This window comes from Sardina pilchardus, chromosome 18, assembly GCF_963854185.1.
Source record: "Sardina pilchardus chromosome 18, fSarPil1.1, whole genome shotgun sequence".
NCBI lineage: Eukaryota > Metazoa > Chordata > Actinopteri > Clupeiformes > Clupeidae > Sardina > Sardina pilchardus.
The window spans coordinates 21,872,508-21,894,588 of NC_085011.1; the positions used below are offsets into that span (position 1 = coordinate 21,872,508).

General features: G+C 44.2%; 2 protein-coding genes across 5 annotated transcripts in view; one reads left to right on the forward strand and one right to left on the reverse strand.

Moving 5' to 3' along the window:
- Positions 1 to 320: 320 nt before the first annotated feature.
- On the forward strand, positions 321 to 6,827 carry LOC134063777 (cytochrome P450 1B1). Its single transcript, XM_062519483.1, has 3 exons — positions 321 to 1,209; positions 1,328 to 2,342; positions 5,124 to 6,827. The coding sequence occupies exons 1-3, from the start codon at positions 1,191 to 1,193 to the stop codon at positions 5,704 to 5,706; spliced, it is 1,617 nt and encodes a 538-aa protein (XP_062375467.1). The 5' UTR covers positions 321 to 1,190; the 3' UTR covers positions 5,707 to 6,827.
- A 3,986-nt stretch (positions 6,828 to 10,813) lies between these two features.
- Positions 10,814 to 22,081, reverse strand: part of LOC134063656 (regulator of microtubule dynamics protein 2) — a 48,479-nt gene continuing 37,211 nt past the window's right edge. For 3 of the 4 annotated variants that reach the window (XM_062519289.1, XM_062519288.1, XM_062519291.1), the window contains 6 exons: positions 18,993 to 19,068; positions 17,878 to 17,955; positions 15,978 to 16,076; positions 12,996 to 13,049; positions 12,817 to 12,897; positions 10,814 to 12,625 (listed from right to left, as the gene is read on the reverse strand). In XM_062519289.1, the coding sequence (XP_062375273.1) occupies positions 12,578 to 12,625; positions 12,817 to 12,897; positions 12,996 to 13,049; positions 15,978 to 16,076; positions 17,878 to 17,955; positions 18,993 to 19,068 (436 nt within the window). In that variant the 3' untranslated portion in view covers positions 10,814 to 12,577. The remainder of the gene's footprint in view (positions 12,626 to 12,816; positions 12,898 to 12,995; positions 13,050 to 15,977; positions 16,077 to 17,877; positions 17,956 to 18,992; positions 19,069 to 22,081) is intronic. The other variant, XM_062519290.1, reaches the window with a different exon arrangement.

Sequence of the window (22,081 nt, forward strand, 5' to 3'; positions counted from 1 at the left end):
AAATTGGGCTGCATGTTAGGCTATTTATTGTTGATGTAGGCCTATTGGTTTTTGGCCAACACCTGTTCTTTAAATTTAAATGTAGGAGGCATTCAAAGTCATAATTACTCAATTGAAAAATGTGAACATATTTGTAATGGATTAGAAGCGCGCTATGGTGTTTCTGAAACGAAATGTTCAAATTATGGACGGTAACATGGTTTTCATGGTAGGCCTAAGGTGTGTCTTATCAAAATATAATTGCTTGATAAATGTAAATACGGTATGTTTGGTAATCATTTGAAGGCTTTAACTTTTACAAGTGTCCCTAACATTCGCATGTTGAACGATAGGCCCACAACACAGCATCAAGCCTTATGCAAGAAACGGTTGCGGGACGTGTCAGTGTAAATGCACTTTTAAGGATCCACCGACGCACTAATGTACTGGTGTGAAGTAGTGAAGATACAAATGTGTTAAAGATAGCTAGGTGAATGAAATAAAGTATAACTGTGGTCTATTTTGAGGTCAGTTCTCGATGAATGACTTAGTGTGTTGGGTGTTTTAGTTCATCTCCTTGTATAGGCTATAGGCTTACTGAACATGGTAGATTGTGGCAATGGTGGGGAAACGACTGCCTTATCATAAATTGAAGCGCATGACGGGGGCTGTCCTTCACGCGGACACTTGGGCAACCAGCACTCTATCTCTGCCCCTCTCTCGCCCTCCCTCTCTCTCCAACGTAAGCTTTAACTTGCGCCTCACAGTGTTCCGAATATAAGTAGTGTGCGCTCTGGGTAGGAGCCTCCGTGAGACAGAGAGAGAGAGAGAGAGAGAAAGAGAGAGATAGAGGCAGAGTGCAGGACCGGGAGCTGCTCTAAATAATGAGAAGCTTGATTTGCGACCAGTCGGATATCCATTGTGCGCCTGATGTAGAACACGTTGGGAGATGGCAGAGCTTTTGAATTGATCTTCAATGTATATCCAGACAACACAATATAACAAGGAATATCTACGTTGGGTTCACCTCTCGACAAGAACGTGAAAGTCCACGCAGCCAGGTTTTTTCTTTTTTCATAATTTTGCTATTGGAGAGCAGAGTCCCATCAAGATAAGTATAATATCCCCTGGATATACTACGCATACGACGACCACAGAGTTTAATTTTTTCAGGAAAAACTAATACTTACTAGTTGGGAATTGAGTTCAAAATGCTTCCACATTCGACAGGTATGTGTCATTATACAAAATAATATAGATTGCATTTTATAGTCATTGTGAATCAGTCTTAACATGTTCATATATAATAACTTTCCATTTTCTCTTACGCTTCTCGATATCTTAACAGGCTTTGAGATGGGCTTTCAAGGCATGTTTGAGGACTTAATTCGGTTGTCTCCAAGGCATATCTTACTGGCGACACTGACTCTCCTAGCTGCTTATCACCTGTGGCTTTTGATGCAGAAATGGCTCAGCACCGTAGCTCTGCCGGGACCTTTCCCGTGGCCGATTGTCGGTAATGCGCCCCAGTTGGGCAGCGCCCCTCACCTGTCCTTCACCCGCATGGCGCAGATTTACGGCAATATTTTCCAAATTAAGCTCGGAAGCCGCACCGTTGTAGTACTCAACGGCGACGCGATCAAGGAAGCTCTCGTTAGGAAGGGGGTAGACTTCGCGGGAAGACCTGACTTCACATCCTTCCAGTTCGTTTCTGACGGCAGGAGCATGGCTTTTGGAGATTATAACGATTGGTGGAAGGTGCACAGACGAGTGGCACAATCTACTGTGCGCGCTTTCTCCACCGGGAACATAGAGACTAAGAAGGCATATGAAAACCACGCCATTAACGAGATACAGGAATTGCTCAGGATTTTTCTGAAGAAAACCACCGAGGAGGGTTATTTTGTGCCACATCAATATTTAGTAACATCTACGGCGAACATCATGAGTGCAGTATGCTTCGGCGAAAGGTATGCATATGATGACATAGAGTTCCAACAGGTGGTGGGACGCAATGACAAGTTTACTAGGACTGTCGGGGCTGGAAGCATGGTGGACGTGATGCCCTGGCTACAGTACTTTCCCAATCCAATAAAAACTCTTTTTGAACAATTCAGAGAACTAAATTCAGAATTTTATGGATTCATCTTGGGGAAAGTTATAGAGCATCGTAAATCTATAGAACCTGGCATCATCCGTGACATGACCGATGCCTGCATTCAGGCACTGGACAAGGACATCAGCGACTCCCCGGGGGTGGACCAGCACAAGGATTATGTGAGCCCAACTATTAGTGATATCTTCGGGGCAAGCCAAGACACGCTTTCTACTTCATTACAATGGATTATTTTAATACTCATGAGGTAACAATTCTTTATTTTCACATATTTCCTTATGTCATGAAACAAATGTGTAGTAGCGTCTATTTGCCTACGTAGGTCTTGCATGCCATTTAAACTTACGGTATCAGCCATTGAGTCGTGAAATATCAATTAGAAGATACAGATATATTAGTAGTGAATGGTTGCCAATTTTTCAGTTCAACGACCAATCAAAGCATGTTTTTTCCTTCCGTGTTTCAGGAGCGCTGTGTAGTTTGGTTCGGTCAGAATAACTGGTTTCCCAAAGAGCTACCGAAAAGTTGCTGTATACACCATTGATGTTCAGGCGCAAAATCGAATCTACAATCACTCTTTTATATGGAGAGTGTTACAAATGAGTTTAAGTAAACTACCTCAAAATGATGGTGCAAGTGCCGTTATCCTATAGAAAATTGTCATGTTCTGGTTGTTTTTGCGCACTTCTGATCTGCAAGTTGAGCTCTTGATCTATGTCGTTGGCTCTAACATTGTATTAGGAAAATAGGACGAGGGAGATTAGGCACCTTACTAAACAGGAGTAGGAGACTTGGAGAATGTTATGTAACGTCTGAGTTGGAACGGTGGTAGCAACTTAAACATGGGCCCTTATTAGTCAGGGAGCCATGGGGTCAGACCTGGCTTTGTCGGTTAAAGTTTTTTTTTTTGCAGAATCTAGTAGACTAGGGGTACCTCTTTAAGATTTAAGAGGGTGCCCGGTGATATCCCTTGGGCAATTTCGTATATTAAGCCTTTATTGTCCAATGTGTTGACTATAAGGCGGATATACTACAGGTGAATAGGGTAAAAAAAATAACAAGCAGATATCACTATGAAACTTCACCAGTTGATTACTTAGATCAATATGAAAAATAAATGTATTACAAGTTTTCTGAAATTTAATGTTTGAATATGCAAATTAGGTATGATGTAATTAAATATGCGCTGATTTGCATAAACGTAAAAAGATCAAATCTGAACATTGGATAAAGCCAGTTTCAATTTTTTTTCTTTTCATTTTGTTGACATAAGAGATGAAAAGTATTTTAGAGAGGGAATTATGGATATCTCATTTAGTTATTCAGTAAATCAGAAAATACTATACCAGCCTTTAGAAAATCCATTTTCGCCATGTTTTTTGGAATAAAATGTCATGTAAATCAGGCTAAGAATAATATATCAACAAACCCCTCTGCAAAAACCTTCTAAACATGGTTAGGTATAAGACTGAAAAGTTTGGTGTATGTAGATGCTTGTGAAGTGGAGATTTTGTTCTCCGAGTGAGAGAGGAAACTCATCCATATCCGCCTTATATTCAACACATTGGACAAGAAAGGCTTAATATACGAAATTGCCCAATGGATATCACCGGGCACCCTCTTAAATCTTAAAGAGGTACACCTACTCTACTAGATTCAGCAAAAAAAAAACTTTAACCAACAAAAGTGAAGTGTTCCTTTAAGGTTCTCGTGAGCTTTTGGCAGACCAGACCAGTCACTAAGCCATGGGGTCAGGTTGCAACCAACCCAGGTCAGACCTGGTTTTGTTGGTTAAAGTTTTTTTTTTTGCTGAATCTAGTAGAGTAGGTGTACCTCTTTAAGATTTAAGAGGGTGCCCGGTGATATCCCTTGGGCAATTTTGTATATTAAGCCTTTCTTGTCCAATGTGTTGAATATAAGGCGGATATGGATGAGTTTCCTCTCTCACTCGGAGAACAAAATCTCCACTTCACAAGCACTACATACACCAAACTTTTCAGTCTTATACCTAACCATGTTTAGAAGGATTTTGCAGAGGGGTTTGTTGATATATGATTCTTAGCCTGGTTTACATGACATTTTATTCCAAAAAACATGGCGAAAATGGATTTTTTAAAGGCTGGTATAGTATTTTCTGATTTACTGAATAACTAAATGAGATATCCATAATTCCCTCTCTAAAATACTTTTCATCTCTTATGTCAACAAAATGAAAAGAAAAAAAATTAAGCTGGCTTTGTCCAATGTTCAGATTTGATCTTTTTACGTTTATGCAAATCAGCGCATATTTAATTACATCATACCTCATTTGCATATTCAAACATTAAATTTCAGAAAACTTGTAATACATTTATTTTTCATATTGATCTAAGTAATCAACTGGTGAAGTTTCATAGTGATATCTGCTTGTTAATTTTTTTACCCTATACACCTGTAGTATATCCGCCTTATAGTCAACACATTGGACAATAAAGGCTTAATATATGAAATTGCCCAAGGGATATCACCGGGCACCCTCTTAAATCTTAAAGAGGTACCCCTAGTCTACTAGATTCTGCAAAAAAAAAAACTTTAACCAACAAAGCCAGGTTCACCTAAATTATGGCATTTGGCTCCCGGACTATATTGGCTGTACATCAGACGAGCCCACAAAGACTGAAATATGATCTCTGCAACCAATAAGTGTAGTCGACGGGCCATTACAATCGAGGACGCTCTGCCAACGTATACTGGAGGTGTATGACTAGAGAATGTTGTCCTACACACATGAGTGATGACATTAGATCATTCATGTCAATATTAGACTATAGCATAATTTCTCTTGAGTGACATATGTAGGTTACTGCCCCCCCCCCCCCCCCCCCCCCAAAAAAAAAAAGAAGCTAGAAACCTGAATATGGGTAGCCTATACCTTGGCCTAGACCTACATTCAGTATTTGTCTGCACCTGACCATCTCTTGCCTTTCTCATTTCCTCTTGTTTTAAACAATAATTTAGCTGACATAGATCTTTACAATCTCCCCTGCAGGTATCCGGAGATCCAGAAGCGCTTGCAAGATGAAGTGGCCCAGGTGGTCCATCACTCACTGTTGCCCACCATTGAGGATCAAGCCCGACTGCCTTATGTGATGGCCTTCATCTATGAGGTGATGCGCTTCTCCAGTTTCATCCCCCTCACCATCCCCCACAGCACCACGTCAGACACGTCCATCAATGGCTACCACATCCCCAAGAACACAGTCGTCTTCGTCAACCAGTGGTCCTGCAACCATGACCCGGGCAAATGGACACAGCCTGAGGTGTTCGACCCCCTGCGCTTCCTGGACAAGGACGGTGCTCTGGACAAGGACCAAACGACCAACGTCCTGATCTTCTCTGTGGGCAAGCGGCGCTGCATCGGCGAGGATCTGTCCAAGATGCAGCTCTTCCTGTTTACAGCCACAATGGTACACAAGTGTGAGTTCAAACCCGACCCGAGTGTCCCCTTAACGATGGACTGTAGTTACGGCTTGACTTTGAAGCCCCACTCGTACCGAATGGCCATCTCCCTTCGGGACCACCTGAACAGTGTGGAACTCCCACAGGCCAACCTAGCCGCAGAAAACAACTGAACAACAACAAAAATAAATTCTATGTAAAAGAAATGAAGGTTGTTTACAACAGGCTGACAAGGAACACATACACATGTGAGAACACTCCGATATGCCCCAAGCCTGTTTTTAATGATATGAGCACAAATGGATAGACATTAAGACACTTTTCTATGTATTTCCATATCCATAACAGCGCCATTTCAATGAAGGACTGTAATAGAGATGCCCTTAATGGATGTTTCAAAAGCATATTTTCTGGTGTCAAGAGGACTTGGAAGACTCATCTAGACAATCCGGGGTTCAGAGAGCTCACACTTGACTTCACCTAAACTTTTTGAGGCATTTTGAGGGTTTTGATTTGGTTAAAGATCCCAACTCACTATACTATGCTGTCAATAAGCTGTTATGCTTCAAGACCATCACATTTTAAATGGAAAAAAGAATGTATAGGATATACTGTAATGTATAGCATACTGTATTGCTAAAGCAACTGATTGGTTTCAATTCAGATGACACTAGACTTATTTAGCTAAGTATGCATATCTTCAGCCTTAATTGATTTGTTTAGTTAGGCACAGACATTTAATATCTGTAATATACTACTATAGATATAATGTCAATGTGCTTTTGAGAGTGTAAGACAATCAACCATATTTTCTTTCTCTCCCAATCACCAGTGCTCATCTAGGAAAATGTATAGATAGGCTGTCTCAGGGTTTAATAAATACATATGTATATTCAGAGCTGAACGGTTTTAGACCTACATTCTGCTACGGCAGTTATCGAATTGTAATAGGCAATTGATCTATGTTAGATCTGTATGTTTTCTATATTTAACACAGATAAATCATGGAAATATCTCTGGATCATATCAAATTATATAATATATATAAAAACATTTTGATACTGTGTTTGTAACTAAATGCAAACTATAATTTGTACTATAAGCTTGACCAACCATATCGCTGCTCTTTTTTGTCCTGCACTGTACGATTCAAACTGGTTAGTTATCTCACATTTTCTCTTGTCTTATAAAAATTATGTTGACGGCACCAGAGTTCTTGCTAATACTACTCCCTAATATTTATATATTTTTTGCAATGAAATGAGACATGTAATAAATTTGCAGCTAAACATGATTGGACATTTTCACTTCCTCAATATACAGCTGGTGAGTAAATCATAGATTAGGAGTCAGGGTCCAGTTCAATGTGTGGACCAAAATAAAATGTGAACTTCAGGAAAGTGTTTCCCATTTCATGAGACCCAGTGAGATCGCATGCCAGCAAACCTGCACATGTTTGTCGTATTATGGATCTTACTGGGTGTTGAAACGATTTTCACGTCCGCTGAAATGTTTACTGGACAAGTGACAGTTTTAATGGTGCCTACAACAGCCAACCAAAGCGCAAACTTTCACCCGAGGTGTGATTGGAAACACTTATAGCCCCTGAACGTGCCATGAAACCTAAATAGGAACCAACTGCAACACGGGGGTGGGCGGTGAGGTAACTGCTTTCTAATTTTACCCATCGCAACAACACTGCCGGCTGGCTGACTGCAGCCTCCATGTGGTGTGGGAACAAAAGGAAAGTGTTTGGGATAAAGCTCTGCCTGTGTTGCCCTTTATCTTGCACTCCCAGAACATCCTGTTCTTGATCAGTCGGGGGCTCACAGCCAGCCCCAGTGCGTGACAAGTTCAGATAAAACCATCTGATTACCGATACGGCAACACCCTCATACCCCTCCTTATACCTACATTTTCAAACTAACAAAACAAAAAGGAGCGAGAGAAAGCAGGAAAAATTGCAGGGAAAGAAGGTGGAAAAAGCAGCATTATTTGCTGTCAATCTAACCCTTGAAAAGCTGCTTCGAAAATATCACAGAGACTACAGAGTAGCCACCGTGCTGTAGACAGATGCAGGACGGGTGGGTTCAGCATCCGGAAAACCTGAGACAATGTCACAGTGCTTGGGGGTCATTGACTCGTCGGCACAATGCTAACTACAGTAAGCCTTCCCCTCTCCAGTTACAGGAACACACAGCCTACAAGAGTATCCAGAGAAATAAATCACGTGTGTGTGTGTGTGTGTGTGTGTGTGTGTGTGTGTGTGTTTGTGTATTTCAAGGACACCTGCCTTGTCTCCTCTGATCCCGAATGACCTTCATCCCCACACAGATCATGGTTGTTTCCTGTCAGATTGAAAGGGCATTGCGTCATAAGGCACAAACATGTTGAGGGTTTTGTTAGTTTGTAGTTGAGGCCATTTTCATATCGGTTGCTTGACAAAAAACACGCTGGGCAACAAGCAGCGGGCTCTTAAAGAGTTTTCTCTTCATTGTTTTTCTGTGGCTGGTGACCTCTGGTTGACCTAGACGGGTCTGGCTTGCCTCTTAATGGGGAACAGAGGAGAACCCACGGTCTGCTGAGTACATCTCCTCCTCGGGGAGGGGTGGCAGGTGGAGAAAGCCTGCTGAGTGTGAGGACCAGCACATTGCTCTGTGTGTGTGTGTGTGTGTGTGTGTGTGTGTTTGTGAGAGTGATGGTGCGTGAAGTGTGAGAGCTTTGGTCTCAGTACCCTGGAGTTCTCGCGAGAGTACAATTTGAGTTCAAATTGAATTGGCTCAGCGAGTCACGAATCACATTGATGTATCTCATATAGGCGGGCAAGAGGTGAGCTCCACAGATGACTACAGCATTGCAACGTCAAAGTCCGGAATCAATCAGTAAACATTGGTTGTTTTGTTATCCACTTGCGTGCAGTGATATTTTCAAATGCATGATTGGTGCCGCCTGGGCCGTTGGGCTATTTGTTCATTATAGCCAGACCCTAAATCTCTCTAGATTTGGGTCTGGATTTCCAGGCTACTTCCACACAGCATGATGCATCAAAGCTGGCAAACAGAGAGAGAGGGAGGGGGAGAGAGAGAGAGAGAGAGAGAGAGAGAGAGAGAGAGAGAGAGAGAGAGAGAGAGAGCATAGGCATAAAAAGAGGGCACTAGGGAAGTGTTGCAGTGTAGACACAGCTCACCCTCTCCGTCAGTCTGACTCAGACCGACCCTGGAGCTCCTGGCAGGGACGGCCATGTCTAGCCCTGCGTGACAGGGTGGCATGGTTCACAAACAGCCCAAAAACAAACAAGATCTCTGGAAGCCGCCACTCCAATGAAGTACCACCGCGAGTCTCACGTGGCACGGCTTTGTCCACTGATTAGCGGTCAAACCAGCCACACTCATTCATAACAAACAATGCTCACGCAGACACTGGATAAAACACTGTTGTCCTGTGGATTTGCCAGCTGGGCCTCCTTAAGCCAGTGGTCAAACATGAGTCATGACACTAAAATGCATGCCAAGAATGTGATCTGCATAGGGAATTTTGCATGCGGCAGACATTCTGACTTCTAGAGAACAATGTGTATTTACCTCTGCAGGGTAAGAATACAAAACATATGGGGGAATACACTAGCAGATACATCCATTGCTAGTGTAAATGTATGTGTATCGCATTTAAGTGAACAATTAGAGTTTACTTTTTAAATGAATATATCTCAAATACTGTTGCTGTGGCTATTTTATTTTAATTTTAATGTATATTCTTAATTCTAACATACTATGGAAATCCTTGTTTTTGCATTATTATGTAAATTGGGTGCTTGACCTTTTTTTTTTTTGAGCTGGTTATCTCTTATCTTTGTTTTCACTACAAACTCTCTACACAGAACCGACTAAATGGCCTCACTCTCAATAACACCACCATGTTTGCATTGTAGGAAAGTATGCACTATAAATACGGCCTCCGTGTACAAAGTTGTGTCAATTGAGAATGTCCTCCAACCTGTAATAATAACAGTGGGCAACGATGCAAGAGCTGATACGAAAGGAGTCAAACGGAAATATTTTTCACGATTTGCTGATGCCAAATTTATCAGATTAGTCATCCTCTCAAGACTGATGTCAATGTTGTTGTCATAAACAGTAGATTTTTAAGTAGGTTACTTTCAGAATGAGTCCAATCGCTTGAGTGGAGTTGCTGGCTCGGGGGAAAGCAAAGTTCAGGAGAGTAGGCTAGCCTATAAAGGCACACAACCAACATCAGAAAAGTTCGTGAAATACCCACCTCTGGTAGCGTGTGGCTAAAATGACAACAGTATTGGGGATAAATAATGAACCATTTGCGTTGTCCTGGGACTTACTTAATGATAATGTTGTCATTGTGAAATGCGTAATGCTGCTTTCCATATAACCTACATTTTCAGCTAAACTGTCTAAATGACATATATCCTGACTGTATTGAATGAAAACATGTATCCGCGGTTGAGGAGACGTCAGTGTCCGCGCTCAGGGATGCAACACGCCAACAGTAGCCAACATGACACAATATGTACAGTAGGCTACCCTTATCTTCGGCCCTTCTGTTCTTAAGTCACCCTAAATAGTAGCCTAAATCAAAAGACTAGACTTGGAATCATTAAATTGTATGGAATAGGCCTATACCTATTCTTCTGATATACAAATAAATAAACAAACTGCAGTCCATACGTTTGCGTGTGAGGAATGTCAAGTGAGCTGCTTTCTGAAACAGATGGAGGAGAGACCATGTGATGGCTTTTGCGCTCGGACTTTCCCATCCATCCAAATGGTGCATGGTGAGCACAAAGAGCGTGAGAGATGATGCTGGAGCACCTGGAAGAAACTCTCCCACAAACTCAGCCTAGTGTGCTGTTATCAGCCCAAACCACTTCCCACACACAAATACATTCCCATCAGGATGACTGGGCAAGAATGAGCAGAGCAAGAGGAGAGAAGGATGTGGTAAACATGTTTGAATTTTTGTACCTTTTCAAGATGCCATAAGATGAGGGGGGGACAATCAGGAGATGAACACAAATGCATCGTAATGGGGCTGTTTGTGCGTTTAGTAGGCTGTTGATACCATCTGTGATGAGGGGAAATGTAGATCTCAGTCTGACGCCATTTCTAGTGTTGCTGAATATGTCTTTCGTGTAAAGACGTGCCCACAAAGATGGGAGACAGTGAGGTCCTGATCTGACTGGATGGCAGACCACCGAGTCTGATCATGTGATAATCCCAGGAATGAGGCAAAGAATGGGGTGAATCAAGGATGGATGAACACGTTTTAATGATAACCTGTAATTGCTGTGTTAACATTTACAATGTAAATATAATCATCTGTGTAGAATTCTATGTACATTTTGTTAATAGTAATTTGCTTACATTACAATTTCCTTGTAGTGTAATTCATAAAATATTGCAGCTCTAAATTCCAAATTACCCCAAGAACATTCCTGTTGCTCAACAATACAAATCTAATGAAAAATAAAGTCTAAATAAAAGGAAAATATAAAGACATAAAATCGCTTCTTTTATGTTGACATGTTGCAAGTACAGTAATTTGATCTCAGGAGGGCCAAATATGTGATTAGGTCAAGCCCCAGGCCTCTTCTAATGCAACTCTAACATTCAATTTCCTCTATTATATCTCTTCCAACAAAAAAATAACAGCACACTTTATGATATCCATAGAAATCATTTACATTTTCATAAAATTGAGTACATCAATATTCTTTTCTCCCCTTCCGATGATACATGTCCAGGAGATATAGAGTTATATGAGCCGGCTTCTTAAGCCATGACAACAGCATTGACTGGTAATAATGACAGTAATCCAGTCACTGTGATAAAAAAAACATGTGACATAACATGCAGTAGGGAATGTAAAAAAACAACGATTCTCGTTCAGGAAGAAAGAACGAAAGAATGAAAGGGAAAAGGACAAAATGTCAGACGAGCTGCCTCCATCCCCTGCTCGTTCTCCTTCGCTGCCCGGATTAGTGAGGGGCGTGAGACGCCGGGGTGCTGGTGTGCACTGGGGGGCGACGGAGCCGCTTGTTACCCCCAAACAGAGGACGGGAGCGCTGGCCTCGCTTCAGAGGGGTCAGCCCCTGACTGACAGCCCCATTTGTCCCACAACTGGGACAAAGGTGTAGCAAATGTCAATGGTCCATCTGACCAGTGGGAGAGGCCCCCCCTCCCCACACACACATGCATAAATGGGGACACAGAGAGAAAAAGTGTGTGAGAGAGAGAGCGAGAGAGAAAGAGAGAGAGAGAGGGGGACAGATCAGACAGGAGGGGTCAGGTGTTGGCCACTGAATGAAAAGCCTTGTTTGGGTGCTCTATTGTTTGAGTCCCATTTTTTGTTTTCCTTTTCCGGTTGTTGCTGCTGCTGCCATTAGAGGTAAGAATGTGCTGAAAACGACAAAAGCCAACGGGATTGTTGTGGCAGTGGAGAGGTCAGGACGCAGATAACCGCCCCAGCGATCCAGACAGCTCTTCTTCTTCTTATTCTTCAGTGGTGTTGGGTACCAGACTGGGTACGCTCCCCTCTCCCAGGGAACTTTATGGAAACTCCACTGTTTTTTTTTTTGTTTTGTTTTGTTTTGTTTTGTTTTGTTCAGTCATAATGGGCATCAAAGGTAAGCAAACACCATCAGGTGTGACCCAGACAAAAACTCAGTCAGCCATAGCGTTCCGTTCCTTGTTTGTGCACCCAACACAACTGTGATCATGTTACTTCTGTACTGTTCCTTATCAACATGATGGGCATGATAATAATCTAATATCTGCAGTGCAGTTACAGTAGTTTGTACATGTAGGTGTACACCCCCCCCCCCCCCACAATTGTTCTTTCAAAGTACAAGTTAAAACTCAACTAAATAAGCACACTGACAAAAAAATAAAATATTCACAATTTTCTTCACATTGACGCCAACGTTTGGTCAAGCTGGTAAGGTCAGCTTGAGGTGGAAGTCAGGAAAACGTAGTTCTGCTTCAGTGTGATCAGTGTAATACAGTAACCGTGTGGCTACAGATAGGAGAGAAGGGAGTCCAGCTCCTTTTGAGCCTCATCGTCCTGAGAGAGAGAGGGAGAAAGCGAAAGAGAAAAAGAGAGAAAGGGACAGAAAGAAAGTGGGTGAGAGGCGGATACAGAATGATAGGAAGGTATGTTTGATAAGGTCACTGTGAGACGATGTGACAGCTGCAACTCAAATTCACTGAAAGGTACAGTCCAGTTTAGTGGGAGCTGGATATCCACCGGCTTACCTCTGTAGTAGTGTTGTCAATGCAGGATGCTGTGCTGCACATCTCTCTGGCCTGCTGTTTCTGGCCCAGGTCCTTATAACACTGTTCAAACAAGCAGATACATCTAGTGTTAATGGGCTCCACGGGCCTTATCTGTGGCCTTTATGTCGGGTGCGTTTTCAAAATGGATTTCCACTGACCTTTGCCAGGAAGACGAGATTGGATTTCGAGTATTGTGGACAGATCTCTTCAGCCTAATGAACAAAAAGGAGCCTGTTACATGAGGAGAATGAAGAGAAAGGCACAATAGCAGAGGAAGAGCAGAGAGAGAGAGAGAGAGAGGGATGAAGTAAAAGATGGAAGAGAAGGAAAAGAAAAGGCTGAAAAAGAAGGAAGAAGTGAATAAACTGAGAGGGATGAAAGATGGAAGCTGACTACATATATGGGGGGGGGGGGGGGGCAGAGTAAGGTGAGGGGAAAAAATAGAGTACAGGAGCTCTATAAAAGGAAAACAAGATGGCTATTTACAGGATTCTCGGCATGCCACTAGCTATGTCTAACAGTGTGCCACACCCTTAATTGGACCAATCAGTTCCTGGACTGAGCCAAAGAAGTTTTATTTCCCCAGCCATTAGCCAGGTGCTGAGGTAGTGCACAGCTGGATCAAATAATGGCAGCGCTGCCCCTATCCTTATCAAGTTGCTTTATTTTCTGCCTATCTGTTACTTTTAGACAGGAACCGTACACACCTCCTGGCTTATCTAAACAGCCTCCAGAGCAGCAAGAAGCATTTCAGGAATAAGCAGCGAATCCCTTTTTTTTTTTACCGGAGAAGAATCCACAGATTGGGGCTTGTACTGTCTGCGCTGAGATCCTAAATGCTAGCGGCAGCAGCCAGCAACTCCTCTTAACGACAAATGATTTTGGGATTGCTGACGTGAAAGCCCGAGATAATGACAGGGCGTCATGATCTTAGGAAGAACATTTTAACAACAACCCACACAGAAGAGAGCTGGAATGCCCTCTCAAACGGCTGTAAAAATCAATGAAACGGCAAATGATACCCGCTCCGGGGCTTTGGAGTCAGACGGTGTTTGTAAACAGTTCTCCTGTGCGTCTCTCTGGCCCGAGAACTTGTCTTGTCACATCAGAGCTGACAGAGGGTTTCAAGGCTGCCAATGAAAACATGATTGGAGCATTCCACTGCAATATTACGACTTTAATTCCTCATCTATATAAATTACATTTCCCAAGTCACATACACCCCCATCTGATGCATGTTCTGTCTGTGTAAAAGAGAGGGTTAGATTAGACCCTAAGGCTGATTACGGTTAAGATTGTTTTCCTAGTCACTCAACACCACACTTATTTGTTTTTTTGTTTTATTGTTCAACCCACATATTCAAACAATTTAAGTAGTGGTTTCAGGAGCCGTGCGAAGATGGTAGATGCATGTGGTCCTGCTACAGTATCATTCACAAAGGATTTGATTTTTCTCTCAACGGAGATTGCCAGATAATTGGGGAATTTAACAAGCTTGCCTTGAGCATTTGGGAAAACATTTAAGTGCATTTTTCGCACACCGATTTCAGTCTTTCTCAACTGTCACTTTGGTTCTATTTGAAAGCAGCTATATGACTTCAGAGTAGCTCCGGTAGAGAAATGCTGTGAGCAACATGCTGACATGCTCCCTCTACTGGCAGAGAGCCTTAGAGAGAGAGAACAAGAGAGAACGAGAGGGCTAGAGAGAGAGAGAGAACAAGAGAGAACGAGAGGGCTAGAGAGAGAGAGAGAACAAGAGAGAACGAGAGGGCTAGAGAGAGAGGGAGAGAGAGAGAGATAGATAGATAGATAGATAGAGAGAGAGAGAGAGATTTCAGAAGTGCCAATCTCATATCTGCCCTGCTGCCAAAGCAAAGCCCAGAGAGACATCTCTGACCCATCTGGCAGTGCAGTGACCGCTCTTTAGCAGGCAAATTGGCCAATTACACGCCAAAGAGACTGGACCTGCTTCACTGCCAGAGAACACAAAAGATGCGGCCAACAGCTGCAAATTTAGTACGTTTTTTTCCCTTTCTTTTTCTTTTTTGCTGTTGTTGGTGTTACTGTTGTTGATTCAACCCCTGCTTGGAAGACTTGCGCTTGCAGCCACTGTTTTTGTAGGTCAGTCCTGCGCAATCAGCCACAGCTGTTGTATAATTCTTCAGGAATTGTTTGTTAAAAGCTAGACAACCCACATCCCCATCCAACACCCCCCCCCCCCCCCCCCCTGAGTCGTGGCAATGAGGAGCAACACGTTACAACACACACCACTTAAATCAAATTGATGGGTGAGATACACAAGACGTGAAGATGAGGCATGCATGAGAATCCTGGCCAGGAGCAATTTCAATTCTCTATATAAACATGTGAAATGAGGGAACATAGATTAAGCCCTTCTTAAATACAGGGGGCTTGGTCTTAAAGAGAAAAAAAAGGACAAGAAAGAAAGAAAGAAAGAAAGAAAGAGAGAAGGAGAGAGAAAGAGAGAGTGAAAAGACGAGTGAAAAAGAAGCAGCCCTAAGGGCATATTTTGCTTACACACACACACACACACACACACACACACACACACACAAGGTGAGTAAAGGCAGCGACTGGTAACCTAGGTTGGTTGAAGGACTTTAAAAGAGACATGTTGTCTTCAAAGCTTTATAGTATATCTACTTAAGAAGTAGTATGATTTGTTCCATGGAGGGAAAACCTTAAGCTCAGAAACATGCTCCTCTGTGGGCAAATCTTTCACTGACTCGTTTTATTCCAAACAGGGCTTTTGCCTTCAATATGATCCTCGTCTTTCCTGCCCTAACAGATCAGTGCTTTCTACCTGTATCTCAAGCGTCTAGCAGAAGTCTTCTAAAAATGAAATATACAGTACATATTAAATGAAAAATTAAGACGTTTTCCTGGTGGTCAGATGTGCAAACGATGACAGCGAGAAGCTCTATGTGCCAAGGGGCTGCTAGTGTAAATTACAGTAGGGTGGCCCAGAGACGCCTCGAGTGTGTTAGCGTCCCATGAGCTGGTACTACACGTATTTGGACGGTCAAGGTGTGTGTAGATCATGATGACTGACAAGCCAAACATGAAGATGGATTGAAGGCCCCGGCTTTGAAGAGTGCTACCCTGTGAACGTGCCGTACCTTGAGGAAGTTCTGCAGGGCGTCCTGGACAGTTGCGTTGGGAGGCTCTCCAAAAAGAGTAGCAGCAATTTTCCTTTCAATCCACGTGCACTGTGCAACCTGCCATGAGGCAAAACATTAGAACACAAATCTGACACTGAAGCATACATCTATACACACAGAAAGTGCCCGAGTTTGGGATAACACCTGTCTGGGGTATACGGTTGCAGAAGCACCCGGAGGCAACAGAGTCCCATTACTCCGTCTAACTACAGGGCACGAGAGTGAAGGAGGGTTATGGATATTAGAGCAATGAATCAACAATGTAACGCAACAACAGCAGAGGTGACATAATGGCTGACATGGCTGTGAGATGTTTACATAGTAAACAGAGACAGACTGAGATCAAGAAGCCATGAACGCAGAGAGAAAATGAAAGCCAGCACTGGATGAACAAATGACTAATCCTTACTGAACGGCAGGTATGTTCTTATTCATGATTCCAAGTAACTCTGGCAATCCTGACCAAGTGCCAGTCAACACTTATTGTGTGCACTAGCCACTGTTCCACCAGGTTAATCAGAACAGAAATAGAGTTTTTCTTTCCACTCTTCTCATTCTGGTTGTTCTGGTTATTCTTTCAATCACCTTTCAACCACAGTCCTGATCACCCGATCATAAAAGCACCACGGCGGAGAGAAAGATTCAAGCGCCATCTGTTACTGTGTGACAGATGCATTAAAACCTGATAAACGTTTGTGTCAAGAACGCACACAGCACGCACACTGACATAAACACATACACACACACACACACACACACACTGTTTCCACAAACTCCACCACACTATTGTGTTGTCTTCTAAACACCGCGCGTACCTTCCCGCAAGCATTTCCAGGAATCAGATAATGGCTTGGGGGAGGAACAGCTGTAAGGGCGTATGAAGTGTTCCTTCCCCACCCTTTCGTGTGAGAAAGAAAAAGAAGGAAAAAAAACGGGGATGGCATGGATAAAGAAAGAGGGGGGGAGGGGGGAGGGGTGTCTGCTAATTGCAGGTGTACTGTTGGCGCCGTGTCATTTCTTTCCAACGCGGCGGCAGCAGCGGAGGAGGAGGAGGTGGTGATGGCTGAGCGGAGGCGTTAGCAGTTAGCACCGAGGGACGGGAGAGAAAGTGAGGCCGTTTGAGGGCTCGTGCTCGTCTCTCTCACTCACGTCCCTTTCCCTTTCCCACACACCAACGCACCACAATAAACACGGCTCCGCTCCTCACGCTAGACACTAACCCACCACTTAAAAACACCTCCCAATCAGACAGATTGAGTCTTTATTCTAAAAAGAATGCTAACATTATTAAGCATCAATGGGTGGCCAGTTGCTGTTTGGACAGAGGAAGACGTATCTAAGCTGTGTGTTTACACACGGAATACTTCTGGGTAATGTATCATGGATATCAATCCACGTGGTTCAGTTCATCATGTCAAACATTACCTCAACACCCCAGCATCAAACCAGTCTAATCTGTAGGGGAAAATAAAAATGCTAACATTAAGCATCGATGGGTGGCCAGAAATGTATCTAAGCAGCGTGTTTACACAACGACTGCTCCTTGAGTGGAAGAGTAACGGGATTAAAATGAAGGGGGGGGGGGGGGCAAACACCCAAGGTAAACAGAGCCCATCTGATTTCGTGGACACAATGGCCGATCCAAAGTGGCCAGCTTTCGAGCGTGCTTATCGCAGAATGGAAACGTCTCCTGGAACTGCCAGAGAAAACAAACGGTGACGGCGGTCTGGACTTTTTAAACAGTGCGAGCGAGAAGAGGGAGGAAGTCCGAGAATGGAGGTGGCAGACAGCTGAATAATGGCCGTGGCTCGGTGTGTTTGGGTCTGGCTGTGTTGCGGTGGGCTTGCGGCTGACTTACGGCGTAACACCATCGGCCCAGCAGGTAGTAGGAGAGAGGGTCCTCAGGTTTCAGCTCGATGGCTAGATCCAGGTGATCCTGGGAAGAGAGGGTCAGGAAACAGCTGAGGGTGTGTGCCTGAGAGTGTGTGTGTGTGTGCCTGTTATCTGTGAGTGAGTGAGTGAGTGAATGTGTGTGTGTGTGTGTGTGTGTGTGAGTGTGTGTGTGTGTGTGTGTGTGTGTGTATGGCGAGAGGTTGAGTAGTCTTTATTTGGCGCCTCAGCCCAGTGATGTTTTTGCTGGTGTGTCGTAGACTCTGCAGGGATCATCACACACCTCTCTTCTGCCCATAAATCACTTCTGTCTCCCTCGCTTTCAAACCCTCCAAAAATCATACATCTTCCTTATCACTCTCTCTTTCCCTCTTCCACCCCCCCCCCCCTTACTCTTGCCAATCCACTTACTTTCTCCTGTGCTACGCCCAAACTCTCTCTCCTCTCCTCTACGCTACTCCCACCCTCCCTCCCTCCCTCCCTCTCTCTGTCCCTCCCTCTCTCTGTCCCTCCCTCTCCTCGCCTCCCCTCCCTCTCTCGCCCGCTTTTCCTCTTTTGTTGTTCACCTGTCGAGCAGATAAACAGTGTTTTGGGTGCCAGCTGACAGGTAAGATGGATGTTACGTGCAGTCCTGCTACGCTGCCTGATCTTTTGAGCGGGGCTCTTAGCGAACAACGGAGCACCCGCCCTCCTCTCCAGGCCCACAGCAGAACACAGACAGGCCTACGTGCACAATGCCCACTATATCATTACACACACACTGTATAAACACACACACACACACACACACACACACAAACACACATATAGAGACAGTCATATATTCACACCTACAGTATATAGGTTACATCATTGAGTGCTATTTTTGTTTTATGATTCCATGAAAAGACATAAACATTTTTTCCAGGCTAGGAACAATGCACTGGGGATTTACTGTACATGTGCATGTATGGGACCCAAACCGCAGCAACATGACAGCTTTAATATGGATGCCTTCAGAGCACACAGAACATAGACTAGAGAGTCTACTGAGGACTACTGAGTGTTGTCATATGGAGTGATTTTACAGACACATGTACTCACCTTAAACAGGTAGCCATTTTTTATTTTATTCTGGATAGTGTCATATTCTGATAACTGTCCACACAATATGGCGAACCTGCACAGGAGAGGTAAAGAGGAAGAGAGCATTAATAAACAAACAACCTCATGAAAACATTCTACAAACACAACAGCCCACAACACAACTGAAATTGCTTTAAAACACAACACGAGGCATGGTATTCTTGCCAGCTTCGATGAACTAATAACTACTACAGTCATCATGATGGCCATTGATGAAATAAGCTGTGATCCCACACCTAGATTATGGGGGCGCTGACCGCCCACTAACGCCCCACATCCCCCATCCAGCGGAGCCCCGCGCCCCTGTTCTGTGCCGACGCACAAAGCCCAGGAGGCAGCGGCCCGTCTCCTTGTCCCCCAACACGGACAAGCTCCAGTGGGCATGACCAACGGGACAGTGCGGGGTGGGGGGGTGGGCACCAGACACGCCACCCTTTCCCCGGGTCACCAACCAGCTCTGGGGGGAGCATACTGAAGGGGGGGGGGGGGGGGTTCAGGCCCATCCTGGTGGGTTCCTCCCCCCTCATTAGCGCTAGATGGGGGGCGCCACTTGGCCAATCCTACTAAAACGGCTCCTTAGAGTTCATTTGTGGAAGTGTTGTAAAGAACTGGATGAGCAATCAAAGCAACCTGGAATTTCCTTGTGTGTGTGTGTGTGTGTGTGTGTGTGTGTGTGTCTGTGTGTCTGTGTGTGTGTGTGTGTGTGTGTGTGTGTGTGTGTGTGTGTGTGTGTGTGTGTGTGTGTGAGTGAGTGAGTGAGTGAGTGGGTGGGTGGGTGGGTGGGTGGGTGAGTGAGTGAGTGAGACAGTGAGTGAAGAAGTGAGTGAGTGTGTATGTTTGCATGTGTATGTGTTTGTGTGTGCCTGTATGTGTCATAGATGCTAGGTGCTGAATTATTAATCTACACACACTGGAACACACAATGAGTGAGTGTACATACATTTTGTATCTTATGTTTACAAGTGTGCGTGCATCAGCGGTTTGTGTGTACAGTAAGTGTGAACGTACATGATTGTGCACTGCATGTGTCCATGAAATCACAGGAAAGCTAGCATGTTAGTCTGTATGCCTCTGTTAGTGTGCATATGTGTGTGTGTGTGTGTATGTGTGTGTGTGTGTGTGTGTGTGTGTGTGTGTGTGTGTGTGTGTGTACATGTGTGTATATGTGCATGTGTATGCAGGCGTGCGTTTGCTTTCTTGGTGTCGAGTGTTGTAAGTAGGGATGTTAACCGGTGACTGTTTGACCGATGGTTGACCGTATCCACGTTAGCCGACCAAAGTTGTCGCTAGTCGGTTAAACAAAAAAAAAAGAGGCATCTTTAAATTAGGCTAAAGACAGTGGACTAAACGCTACTACAGCTAGCCATCTCATTCCAAGAAGATCTTTTTTTGCGTGAAGTTAACAAATTATCCCTCTCACTCAATTATTCATCACGCCTGCTTGTAGGCTAGGCTACGTAATAAACCAATAAAAACATTTGGCACGAGGTCACAGCGGTGGCCGGTGCGTCTTTTGCAATCTGGAAGTGTGCCGTTTTATCCATTGGTTTTATCATGTTGCAGTCTAGGCAACTTTCCGCATAAGATGGGCTTAAATTTGGAAAGACATTACATCTACATTTCAGGAAGGGTCATCAATGGTAACAGATAAGGTAATGATCATCTTTCGTTATTGTTGTTAGCACTCCCTCAAACTAAGCTGCGTCTCTTCGGAGCTGTCATTTTCATAAGTGAGCCGCGGCCATTTCAGCTTCAAATGAGCTTCTAACGCTAGACAAACGCCTTTATTTGCAACGCGATCACCTAGTACCCAAACCATTTTCGGAGCAAAGGAACCAGTTGTCCTCCATTTACAAGCTCCTTGGTTTGGAGGACTCATTGGCGCTGTAGGATTTTAAAAAGTGACGTGAGTGAAAGGGCGGCGCCGGGGCTGTGTGTTTGAGCGTAGGACAGAGAGATGAGAGTTGGGAAATTGCGTGGCTGTTAGTGTTATTTCAAATAGCATAATTTATTTTAAACGAATCGGTTAACCGGTTTCAACCGGCTAATGAGCCTCGGTGGTCGGTCAAGAAAATGTTTAGTTTTCGCCATCCCTAGTTGTAAGGTGGGAGGAATGAGGCGATCAAAGGCCTCTCAGCGCAGGGCTCCCTAATCCTGCTGGTACTCAGCATTACACTGTGCAGCAGGGCACAAACACCTTTCACAAGCTGCAGCGCGGGGTGAAAAGGTCAGCCAGCAGGGGAAGGAGGGCTAAGGGAAGGGGGGGGGGGGGGGGGGGGGTCGACCGTTACACTACCGAAAGTCATGGTGTGTGGGTAAGTGTGTGGGTGTGTGTGTAAGTATGTGGGTGTGTGTGTATAGGGAGCACTGGGGATTCATGTGCAGTAGTTGGTTGTCGGCCAGCTCACTGGAGGAACTCTTGCTGTAAGTCGCTGAATGAAAGCGTCTGCCAAATCAATAAATGGAAATGTAGATGTAACTTGTTCAGACTCTGCACCTTCGCTCCCCAGTCCATGTCTGTCTCTCTGTCTGCTTCAAGGCTTCCCCCCTGTATCTCACACTCTCACTGTCTCGCTATCTCGCTGTCAATCTGTTCCTTTCTTTCTTCCCTTATCTCTCTCCAGCTCGCTCCCTCGCTCGCTCTCCCTATTTGAGTCTTATCGCTTATCCTTTATTGTCTGTTCATCTTGCTCCCCACTGTCTTTCCTCATGCCCCTCTTCCTGTCTGTTTCCTGATCTCAGTCAACCTGTCTCCATCTCTCATTCTTCTTCACTCATACTGTCCTGAGGTTTAGTTCTCTTCTTTTATGTAACTCTATCACCCCCACTACCATCTCCTCTATCCACCTCTCTCTCTCTCTCTCCCTCTACTCTTCACACTCTGTCCATCCAACTCTCTCTCTCACTCACTCCCTCTCTCTCTCTACTTCTCTCCCACCTTTCACATCACTCTGTCCATCCAGCTCTCCCTTTCTCCTGCTTCCCTCCCACTCACTCAGTGACTGTTAATCAGATGAAGGAGAGCAGGCGTTCCGTATCCGAACGGA